Source organism: Scyliorhinus torazame, chromosome 8, assembly GCF_047496885.1.
Source record: "Scyliorhinus torazame isolate Kashiwa2021f chromosome 8, sScyTor2.1, whole genome shotgun sequence".
Lineage (NCBI taxonomy): Eukaryota > Metazoa > Chordata > Chondrichthyes > Carcharhiniformes > Scyliorhinidae > Scyliorhinus > Scyliorhinus torazame.
Window position 1 is genome coordinate 54,650,338 of NC_092714.1, and position 12,334 is coordinate 54,662,671.

A 12,334-nucleotide genomic window follows, 5' to 3' on the forward strand; every position below is an offset into this window, starting at 1 on the left:
CGAGGGACAGTGAGCGCTGTCCAGGGACTCCGAGGGACAGTGAGTGCTGTCCGGGGACTCCGAGGGACAGTGAGCGCTGTCCGGGGACTCCGAGGGACAGTGAGCGCTGTCCGGGGACTCCGAGGGACAGTGAGCGCTGTCCGGGGACTCCGAGGGACAGTGAGCGCTGTCCGGGGACTCCGAGGGACAGTGAGCGCTGTCCGGGGACTCCGAGGGACAGTGAGCGCCGTCCGGGGACTCCGAGGGACAGTGAGCGCCGTCCGGGGACTCCGAGGGACAGTGAGCGCCGTCCGGGGACTCCGAGGGACAGTGAGCGCCGTCCGGGGACTCCGAGGGACAGTGAGCGCCGTCCGGGGACTCCGAGGGACAGTGAGCGCCGTCCGGGGACTCCGAGGGACAGTGAGCGCCGTCCGGGGACTCCGAGGGACAGTGAGCGCCGTCCGGGGACTCCGAGGGACAGTGAGCGCCGTCCGGGGACTCCGAGGGACAGTGAGCGCCGTCCGGGGACTCCGAGGGACAGTGAGCGCCGTCCGGGGACTCCTGGGACAGTGAGCGCCGTCCGGGGACTCCGAGGGACAGTGAGCGCCGTCCGGGGACTCCGAGGGACAGTGAGCGCGCTCCGGGGACTCCGAGGGACAGTGAGCGCGCTCCGGGGACTCCGAGGGACAGTAAGCGCGCTCCGGGGACTCCGAGGGACAGTGAGCGCCGTCCGGGGACTCCGAGGGACAGTGAGCGCCGTCCGGGGACTCCGAGGGACAGTGAGCGCCGTCCGGGGACTCCGAGGGACAGTGAGCGCCGTCCGGGGACTCCGAGGGACAGTGAGCGCCGTCCGGGGACTCCGAGGGACAGTGAGCGCCGTCCGGGGACTCCGAGGGACAGTGAGCGCGATCCGGGGACTCCGAGGGACAGTGAGCGCTGTCCGGGGACTCACTGTCCCTCGGAATCCCCGGAGCGCGCTCACTGTCCCTCGGAGTCCCCGGAGCGCGCTCACTGTCCCTCGGAATCCCCGGATCGCGCTCACTGTCCCTCGGAGTCCCCGGAGCGCGCTCACTGTCCCTCGGAGTCCCCGGAGCGCGCTCACTGTCCCTCGGAGTCCCCGGACGGCGCTCACTGTCCCTCGGAGTCCCCGGAGCGCGCTCACTGTCCCTCGGAGTCCCCGGAGCGCGCTCACTGTGCCTCGGAGTCCCCGGAGCGCGCTCACTGTGCCTCGGAGTCCCCGGAGCGCGCTCACTGTCCCTCGGAGTCCCCGGAGCACGCTCACTGTCTCTCGGAGTCCCCAGACAGCGCTCACTGTCTCTCGGAGTCATGTCATAAGAATCAGCATTGTCGATGTCCGGGGTGCGTGTTGAGCGTTTTCGTGAGGTTAAAGGGGGTGAACACTGTTGGGAATTGATAGGCGGTGAACATTGCCTGGGGTGAGAGGGGATGGAGAACATTGCTGAAGTAGAGGGCTAGGACTAACAGTGGGGTGAGGATGTGCAGTTTTTGAGGTTGACCATTCCGTTTATAACAATGTTGAGGTTGACTGTTCCATTTATAACAATGAAGACCAAGCTTAAAAGACGTGTCTAAAGTTCATGATAAGATAAGGGGGGGCGGGGCGTGGCTGTGCTGGAACCACACGTGACAATTTGCCTGCCGGCTGTGATCGTCTCTGCATCCCTGTGGAACTGGCATCAGAAGGTGCAAAGGTTCAAGCGTAAAATGGTGAGTGGGCAGATATAATTGGAATCTGCGTCGGACACTAACTCACGTTCTGAGACTTTGAATTTAAAATTTAGGAGGAATCAGGAACTTTGGTGGAAGGATTGCACAATTACTATTTTCAGCACTGTATACACTAATACAAAGATTTATTGATGATGGTCAAGATAATTGTGCAGAAAAAAACGTCAAACAATTCTGCATGAGTACAAATGCCATAAAAGCACTAAACAAGGGTTTATTATCATTTGGTTTTGTAGCAGGGCCAGAGTTTTCTTGTTGACACAGAGATGAGCTAAAATAGCCTTGATAGCATCAAGAAAAACAATTGTATATTTCCTGAACCACCATGTTAGTATTCAGCCCTCTACTCCCCTGCACTTTCGCCAATTTGAGGGTTTTTTTAATGAATAGGGATATTGTAGGGGTGTGTGGGGGAAATAACATTCCAGGGGTGTCATGGGGCGGAGTGAATTTGTGATCAGTTGCAGAAGAATTTGTTGGTAGAAGCCACGATAATTTAGGAGAGGTGGAGCTTGTTTATAGGATCATAGAATTTACAGTGCTGAAGGAGGCCATTTGGCCCATCAAGTCTGCGTCGGCCCTTGGAAAGAGCACCCTACCTAAGCCCACGCCTCCACCCTATCCCTGTAACCCAGTAAACCCACCGAACCTTTTTTTTTTTTTGGACACCAGGGGCAATTTAGCATAGCCAATCCACCAAACCTGCACATCTTTGGACTGTGGGAGGAAACAGGAGCACCCAGAGGAAACGCACGCAGACACGGGGAGAACGTGCAGACTCCACGCAGACAGTGACCCAAGCCGGGAATCGAACATGGGACCCTGGAGCTTTGAAGCAACTGTTCTACCATTTCTTCAACCTTGAGTCATCTCCTTTCTGAACTGAACATGTTGACTTGGCACAGTGAATTATCAGAATGTTTCCCTAATCAACGATTAAGTAGATTTTTTTTACCCTTCTCCCTGCCATCTGTTTCTCCAATTTTCACCCGGAGGAACAGAGAGGAGCCCAATTGATACTTTGTCTAATTGGGCGTCAATGTGTGAACTCTGACAGTAAACACTGGTGGACTGTTGCCTCGTAGTTAAAAGTGACCTACCATATTTCAACATCCAAACAATTCAGTAGTGGCACTGGTTGGAGACCCAGAAACCACCTTCTTCATAACCTGGGGCTGCTAAAGTGAATCATCGTACCCTACATGAGTGACCCATGTTAGCAGCGAATTCCCTGCAATCTGCTTTAAAGTTGGATTGTTTCTGTATTGGCAAAATGGAAGCTACTGTTGGTTTTCTGAATCTAGTTACAAACGACTTAAGCACGTGAGAATGTAAGAATAGCAAGTTCATTTAAGTTGATTTCTTCAAATAGAACCATGAGCAGCTTGCATTGGTGCAAACGATCAAACTTGGGAGCTAATGGGAGCTCTGTACCACAAAAAATGATTACCAGGATCATGCAGCTCACTGGAAATGAAATCCCTCAGTAGCTGTATTTTTGTGTTTGCTGCTGTTTGATGGTTATTGACTATTTATAATGTCATAGATGATTGCAACATGACAGTGATTCAATTGACTAAAATGTGACCTACTTGTAGGACAATGCTTACCGTTAAAACATCTGTAGTAAAAGGCCCCATTCAAATCCCCTAGAGTGCAGATGTTAAATTACTGCAAATTGCACTCTCTGCTTTCTGGAATTTGTGCAGAGGTTTATCATGGCTGGGAATGTTTCTGCTCTTAAGCTAATTTGTTTTGACAGCAAGCCTTTTGTGGTTTAAAATGGCATTGGCTTTTTTCTGTTAATAACTTTTAGTGTTACTTTTTCTTAGTACAAGGATGCTTTTCTGAAGGCCAACCCTGGTTACAAGTGGTGTCCAACTACAAACAAGCCATTGAAGAGTCCATCACCCACTGTCACAACAAGGAAAAAGCTGTGGACGTTTCCAACAGAACCTGCGAAGGAGTTCCCCATCACAAAAAGAGTTGTAAAGGCTGAGGAAATGCCACAAATCAACTTTGCCATGGCAGGTACTTAATGCCATTGATGATTTAAAAGGGATCATCATTATTTTACAATCTCTACAACAAAGGCATCTTTGTTTTGACAAAGCAATCCCTTTTAAAGTTTTTTTGTCCCGTTCTTAGTTTATTTTCCCTTCCCTATCATCTCCCACTCCTTGGAACCTGGAGGGTGGCTTGCTTCCAGAATTATTCCAATGGCACTTTGTAAGTAGTAACTGATTCTGCCCCAATCAACTTTGCCCTTTAACTGAGCTGGATGGTTATATACCACACCACGCCATGGATTTATTTACTTGGTATCTATATAACGCTTAAAACCAAGGCTGGAGAAATGGCCCATGTCACACCTGATTCCTGAGCTGGAGTACTTGTGGGATGAATTTCTATATGGAGTAAATCATGCCCAAATTCTCCGAACGGAAGCATCCTGGGCGAGATTCTCCGACCCCCCGCCGGGTCGGAGAATCGCCGGGGGCTGGCGTGAATCGCGCCGCGCCGGTTGGCGGGCCCCCCCCCCCGCGATTCTCCGCCCCGGATGGGCCGAAGTCCCGCCGCTAAAATGCCTGTCCCGCCGGCGTAGATTAAACCACCTACCTTACCTGCGGGACAAGGTGGCACGAGCGGACTCCGTGGTCCTGGGGGGGACGCGGGGCGATCTGGCCCTGGGGGGTGCCCCCACGGTGGCCTGGCCCGCGATCGGGGCCCACCGATCGGCAGGCAGGCCTGTGCCGTGGGGGCACACTTTTCCTTCCGCCTTCGCCACGGTCTCCACCATGGAGGAGGCGGAAGAGACTCCCTCCACTGCGCATGCGCAGGAATGCCGTCAGCGGCCACTAACGCTCCCGCGCATGCGCCGCCTGGAGATGTCATTTCCACGCCAGCTGACAGGGCACCAAAGGCCTTTTCCGCCAGCTCGCGGGGCGGAAATTTGTCCGGCGCGGGCCTAGCCCCTTAAAGTTGGGGCTCGGCCCCCCAAGATGCGGAGCATTCCACACCTTTGAGGCGGCGCGATGCCCGACTGATTTGCGCCGTTTTGGGCGCCAGTCGGCGGACATCGCGCCGATACCGGAGAATTTTGCCCCCTATTAGAAGTTCAGAGTGGTTGGCTGAAATGGGCATTGTGCATTTTCAATCCACTAAATGGGGGCCTCATGTCCCATACGGCACCCCTCGACCCCAAGTATGACCAAAACCAGTTTTTCAAGTCTATTGTAACCTTACCCTTGGTGTCCAGTCAAAAGAAGACCCCCAACTGGCAAGGCGCATCAGGGCACACATTTGCTGCCCACAGGCCACCTAATTGTATGGAAAATGAGGCCCAAAGCCCAGTTCAGAGTGTGCCTTTGGCCAATGCATACAGTGGCACATTCCAGGTTGGCAGTCCGTTTTGACAGTTTTAAACTAAAATCCAGTTTCTTATTCTGAATGCCAACATCCAGACACCACACCTCATTACAAATACAACATCCCACCTCCGGACACCCATTTCTCTACAGTTCCTTACCATTTGCGAGTTAAACCTTTGAGTGAATATTGAGTCTGATTTTACTTAAATGCTGAACCTTTTATAACTTGAGAAAGAATTTGAATTCGAACTGTAACAGGCTCGAGCTATAATTTCAAACATTCAATGCAATTATACACACATCAGCATTTTGTGAAAACTATAATAAGTTCTGCATTTAATTAAAGATTATTAAAACCGTTTAGTTACATTATTCTTTCTTCACCAATAACCCTTTTCGCGATTGCTGGGTCAACAAAACTTGATTGTCAACTTGCTTTGGAAAATGTCTCTTTTTTTTTTCTTACTGTGAATCTGGTTCAATGATGTGTTTATAACTGACTTTCATTGAGGGAGGAAAACAGAAAATTTGAAGGTCTTATTTGGAATTCATATTTTGCCATTATTTTGCTGCTTTTATTCACTGATTTCTAATCATGTCCCAGAAAGCAGAATCTCCCAAAACGTGCGAGTGAAGTAAGCTTTCACAAGGTGAAAAGTTTATTTTCAGTGACTGTTCTATAGTCCACAAATGTTTGAGAATGATGGATGGAAAACATTAGTCAATTACAGTCAGCATTGAAAAGCTGTTCCTCATTGACATCCACGACTTGATGCAATCTTATTTTTAAAAATTCATTTACGGGATGTGAGCGTCTCTGGTTACGCCAGCATTTACTGCCCGTCCCTAGTTGCCCTTCAGAAGGTGGTGGTGAGCTGCCTTGAACCTACACTGAGGTGTAGGTACGCCAGCCGTGCTGTTAGGGATGGAATTCCAGGATTTTGACCCAGCGACAGTGAAGGAACGGTGATATATTTGCAAGTCGGGGTGGTGAGTGACTTGGAGGGAACCTCCAAAGAACAAAGAAAAGTACAGCCCAGGAGCAGGCCTCCACGCCTGCGCCGACTGCGCTGCCCACCTAAAACCTTCTACACTTCCAAGGTCCGTATCCCTCTATTCCTATCCTATTCATGTATTTGTCAAGACTCCCCTTAAACGTCTCTCTTGTGTCTGCTTCCACCACCTCCTCCGGCAGCGAGTTCCAGGCACCCATTACCCTTTGTTTAATAAAACGTCCCTCGCACATCTCTTCTAAACTTTGCCCCTCGCACCTTAAACCTATGTCCCCCAGTAATTGACTCTTCCACCCTGCGAAAAAGCTTCTGACTATCCACTCTGTCCATGCCCCTTATAATTTTGTAGACTTCTATCAGGTCGCCCATCCACCTCCTTCGTCCCAGTGAGAACAAACCAAGTTAATTCCACCTATCCTCATAGCCACCAAGTGATGATGTTCCCAGGTATCTGCTGCTCTTGTTCTTCTGGATGGTAATAGTCGTGGGTGTGGAAGGTGCTATCTAAGGTGAGTCTCTGCAGTACATCTTGTAGATGGTACACACTACTGCCACTGTTCATCGATGGTGGATGGATTTAATGTTTGTTGAAGGGGTAGCAATCAAGCGGGCCACTTTGTGCTGGATGGTGTCAAGCCTCTTGAATGTTGTTGGAACTGCACTCATCCAGACAAGTGGAGAATATTCCATTGCACTCCTGACCTGTGCCTTCTAGATAGTGGACAGGCTTTGGGGGTTAGGAGGTGAGTTACTCGCCGTAGGATTCCAGGCCCTTGACCTGCTCTGATAGCCTCAGTGTTAATATGGCTCGTCCAGTTCAATTTCTGATCAATGATAATCTCCAGGCTGTTGATTGTGGGGGATTCAACAATGGTACTGCCATTATGTTAAGGAGCGATGGCTAGATCCTCTCTTGTAGCCGATGGCCATTGCCTGGCACTTTTGTGGCACGAATGTTATTTTCACCTGAAGTGTATGCACACACAATTTTCCAATGGAGATTGCTAGATTGTGATCATGAGCTAGAATTGTGGGTCAGAATTCTGCCCTCCTACCCACTGAAGCCAAATGTTTTCCTGGCTAGAGTCAGTTTTTCTGAGCATAGACCCAAGGATACAACTTTTTTTTTTAACATATATTTTATTCTCCTCCTTTTTCACATTTTCTCCCAAATTTACACCCAACAATAAACAATAATCAGTAATGAATGTAATGTCAATCCCCTTATCGATAACAACGATCCCATCCTCCCACCAAACCCCCAAACATTAGCCCGCATGTTAACATAAATAAATGACAAAAAGGAATCGGGAATCACCCACAGTCACCATTAACACATACAGTCCCCCTCCCCCCAACCATCCTAGCCCCCAACCCCCCTAATGTTCGATGTGATCCAATTCTCGAAAGTGCATAATGAATAACGTCCATGAATTGTAGAACCCCTCCATCCTTCCCTCAGTTCAAATTTGACCTTTTCAAGCGTTCCGAATTCCAGCAGGTCCCCCCGCCACGCCAGGGCACAGGGTGGAGAGGTTGATCTCCACCCTAACAGGATCCGCCTTCGGGCGATCAACGAGGTGAAGGCTACAACATCTGTCTCCGTGCCCGTTTCCAACCCCGGCTGGTCTGACACCCCAAATATGGCCTCCTGAGGGCCCAGGTCCAGATTCACGTGCACCACTCTAGAGATTACCCTAAACACCTCCTTCCAGTAATCCTCCAGCTTTGGACAGGACCAAAACATTTGAACGTAGTTTGCGGGGCCTCCCCCGCAACGTTCACACACATCTTCTACCCCCTCAAAGAGCTGGCTCATCCTCGTCTTGTAAGGTGCCCTCTATACACCACCTTCAGCTGTATCAGCCCCAACCTTGCACACGAGGTGGAGGTGTTCACCCTCCAGAGCAGCTCACACCAGAACCCCTCCTCAATACCCTCTCCCAACTCTTCCTCCCACTTTGCCTTGATACCTTCTAGCGGCGCCTTCTCCTCCTCCAAAATAGCCCCGTACACCACCGATACTACCCCCTTCTCCAGTCCCCCTGTCGTCAGCACCTCCTCCAGCAATGTGGAAGCCGGCTCTACTGGGAAGCTCGGTATCTCCTTTCTGGCAAAGTCTCGAACCTGCATGTATCTAAATATTTCCCTCTGCTCCAGCCCATACTTCGCTCCCAGCTCCTTCGATCCTGCAAAACGACCCCCAAGCAATATATCTTTTAGTGTCCTAATTCCTTTCTCCTCCCATCTCTGAAGATTTCCATCCCACTTCCCTGGCTCAAATCTATGGTTCCCCCGAATCGGCATTTCCCTTGACCCTGCCCTCAACCCGAAGTGCTGTCGAAACTGCCTCCAAATTCTCAACGTAGCTATTACTACCGACTCCCCGAGTATCTCCCTGGGGCCGTCGGGAGCGGCGCTGTCGCTAGCACCTTCAATTCCGACCCCCCTATCCAAACTCTCCTCCATTCTGACCCATTGGGAATCCATCCCTCTGACCCAGCTCCGTACCTTCTCCACATTTGCCGCTCAGTAATAATACATCAGATTCAGAAGACCCAAACCCACTGCCTGCCTTCCTCTCTGTAGTAGCACCTTTTTAATTCTGGCCACCTTCCCTCCCCATATGAACGAGCTAATCACCCCTTCAATCTCTCTAAAAAAATGCTTTTGGCAGGAAAATCGGCAGACATTGAAAAATAAACAGGAATTGCGGCAGCACATTCATTTTAACCGCCTGTACCCAACCCGCCAGTGACAGAGGAAGACTATCCCACCTTGCCAGATTGGCTTTCACCCTCCCCAATAAACTAGAAATGTTGTACCTACGGAGCCTCCCCAATCTTGGGCAACCTGCACTCCCAGGTATCTAAAGTGAGTCCCTGCCTTACGGAATGGCAGCCCCCCCCCCCCCCCCCCCCCGCCCCCCCCACCCCTGCCCCCACCAAGTGTACAACTTAAGGACTTTTTTTATTCAAAGATGTCCATGACCAAATGTTGCACGATCTGCACAATATCCAGTATTGGGCTATCAAGCAGCAAGTAACATTTGCACCACACAAGTGCCAGGCAATGGCCGTCTTCAATAGGAGAATCTAACTATTACCCCACTGAATTCTCCACCATCAACATCCTGGGAGGGTGGGGGGCATTAGTACTGACCAGAAACTTAACTGGACTAGCCATATAAATACTGTGACTATGAGAGCAGGTCAAAGGCTAGGAATCATGTGACGGGTAACTCACCTCCTGACTCTCCAAAGCCTGTCACAGTCTACGAGGCACAAGTCAGGAGTGTGATGGAATACTCTCCACTTGCCTGCAGCTCCAATAATACTCAAGAAGCTTCAGAACAAAGCAACTTGCTTGATTAGCACCCCATCCACAAAAACTCACTCCCCCCACCACCGACACACCGTAGCAGTAGTGTGTACCATCCACAAGATGCACTATAGGAACTCACCAAGGCTTCTTTGCCAGTGCCGTCCGAACTCATGACCGCTACCATCTAGAAGGACAGCGGCAGCAGATGCATGGGAACACACCACTTTGGAGCTCCCCTCCAAGCCACTCACCATCCCGACTTGGAACTATGGTGCCGTTCCTTCACTGCTACTGGGTAAAACTCCTGCAACTCCCTCCCTAACAGCACTGTGGGTGTACCTACACCCCACAGACTGCAGCGGATCAAGAAGGCAGCTCACCACCACTTTCAGAGGCAATTAGGGATGGGCAATAAATACTGGCTTCGCAGGTGATGCCCACATTCCTTGAATGAATAAAATAAAAATGTCCCATATGGCTGTCATGTTTGTTTACACACCAATGATTGTACTTTAAAGTAACTTGTTGTGCACTTCAATTATTCAAGCTTTTTTTTTAAGAGATTAAGGTGGTATTGAAATTGAATTACTTCAGGAATGAATAATACACACATCTATTTACTTATAGATCCCACTCAAATGGGAGGACTCAGTATGTTGCTCTTAGCAGGAGAACATGCCTTGACAGCCAAGGAGGTAAGTTGATAGGATTGGCTTTGACATCATTATATGCACACTGATTTCCGAACTTGGTTTCAGAACAATAATGTTATACTTTACTGCACTTAGGCATAGAGTGTAGCTATGTTCATTGTGCTGTTAGTTCTGCCTTTTACTCTACAACTTAAAAATACAATGAAAACAAATAAAGTTGACCATTGATCTGAATAGATCAGAGAAAACTTGACTTATAATGACAAACCAAAGAGAAAATGCTGGAAAATCTCTGCAGGCCTGGCAGCATTCGTAGGGAGAGAAAAGAGCTAACGTTTCATAGATATCATAGAATTTACAGTGCAGAAGGAGGCCATTCGGCCCATCAATTCTGCACTGGCTCTTGGAAAGAGCACCCTACTTAAGCCCACACCTCCACCCTATCCCTGTAACCCAGCAACCCCATCTAGCCTAAGGGCAATGTAGCATGGCCAATCCACCTAACCTGCACATCTTTGGACTGTGGGAGGAAACCAGAGCACCCGGAGGAAACCCATGCAGACACGGGAGAATGTGCAGACACACAGTCATTGACCCAAGCGGGAATCAAACCTGGGACCCTGGCGTTGCAAAGCCATAGTGCTAACCACTATGCTACCGCGCTGTCCTGTTTCGAGTCCAGATGACCCCTTGTCAAAGTATAATGACAGACAGCCATTTTGAAGATCAATTCATGTTGAATAGGATTTTCTCTTGTTAATAAATCCATTGCCTAATGAAACCCTTCTGCCTCCAAATTGCTTGCCCCTTGTCAACTATATCCAATACATTTGAATATTTTTCATGCTATTGAAATTGTGCATCATTTATTATTGTTCACACAGAATAGGTCACTACTGTTCTGTGGGGTGAGAATGAAGCATTTCCTTTTGAGGCATTCTGTTGTCAGATGCTCTTTTTTCATTCCACCCTATATAAGGACTTTCTTTAGTTGTGCTTTAATTTGTTTCTCTCCTGCTATGGGCGGCAAATCTATTGGGCGGGATTTGACTAAATGGGAATAAAGCCCCATAGAAAGCACGCTTAGCCGTGTGTTTCCAGGCGTTAACTGCACCGAAAAACACAATGCTCTAAAACGGCACTTGCATTAGACAGGGGGCCTCAGTGGGGAACACGTGACTTAGGCAACACATAGCCCCGTTTTGTGCACTAAGGACTCAACATGGCGAGAGATTACACCCCGACCCCCCCTCCCCAACACCCACATAAGGTACTCCTGACCAGATCATCCACTGTGCAAACAAATGCCAGCTTGGAACACTGGCAGTGCCACTTGGGCACCTTAGGAGTGCCAGGCTGGCACCAAGGTGGTACTGCCAGGATGTCACCCTGCCAAAGGGCACGCACCTTGGGGCCTCCGATCCCCTGGGAGACCCCCACGCGTGTCATTCCCTCTGGTCCCTGTTTGTGGAGACCAGTTTTTTTTTCAAAAAAATATACTTTATTCATAAAAATTTAACATGAGCATTACAGAAACATTTCAAATTGTCTTGACTGTACATTTCCGGCAGGGTTACATGTTGCCTTGACTTTCTTTCATTCAATTTTGATCTTGTCATACACATATCACTCTTTACATTACAATTCCTTCTTAAATATTTACAGTGGCATGTTTGTTTTTGTACATTGGAGTGTTGGTTGCCCAGACCGAGGGGGCTTTACACTGTTACCCGCCCCTCGGTGTACATTTGCTGGAAAGACTTTACACAGTGGTCTTTCCCCATTGCGCCTTGGCGGCAGCTGCCCCAAGCTTGAGTGCGTCCCTCAGCACGTAGTCCTGGACCTTGGAATGTGCCAGTCTGCAACACTCGGTCGAGGACAATTCTTTGCACTGGAAGATCAGCAAGTTTTGGGCAGACCAAAGAGCGTCTTTTACCGTGTTGATGACCTTCCAGCAGCAGTTGATATTCGTCTCGGTGTGTGTCCCTGGAAACAGTCCGTAGAGCACAGAGTCCTGTGTCACAGATCTGTTTGGGATAAACCTTGACAAATACCACTGCATCTCTCTCCAGACCTTCTTTGCAAAGGCATATTCCACAAGGAGGTGTGTGACCGTCTCATTTCCCCCACAGCCACTCCGAGGGCAGCGTGCATTGGTGCAGAGCCTTCGGGTGTGCATGAAGAATCTGACAGGGAGGGCCTTTCTCACCACCAGCCAAGCTAGGTCTTGGTGCTTGTTTGAAAG

The 12,334-nt window shown here is 49.6% G+C and overlaps 1 protein-coding gene across 12 annotated transcripts in view; it reads left to right on the forward strand.

Annotated features, from left to right (window-relative positions):
- Positions 1-12,334, forward strand: part of bbx (BBX high mobility group box domain containing) — a 282,578-nt gene that overhangs the window by 223,260 nt on the left and 46,984 nt on the right. For all 12 annotated transcript variants that reach the window (XM_072513622.1, XM_072513620.1, XM_072513624.1 and 9 more), the window contains 2 exons: positions 3,561-3,759; positions 10,064-10,131. In XM_072513622.1, the coding sequence (XP_072369723.1) occupies positions 3,561-3,759; positions 10,064-10,131 (267 nt within the window). The remainder of the gene's footprint in view (positions 1-3,560; positions 3,760-10,063; positions 10,132-12,334) is intronic.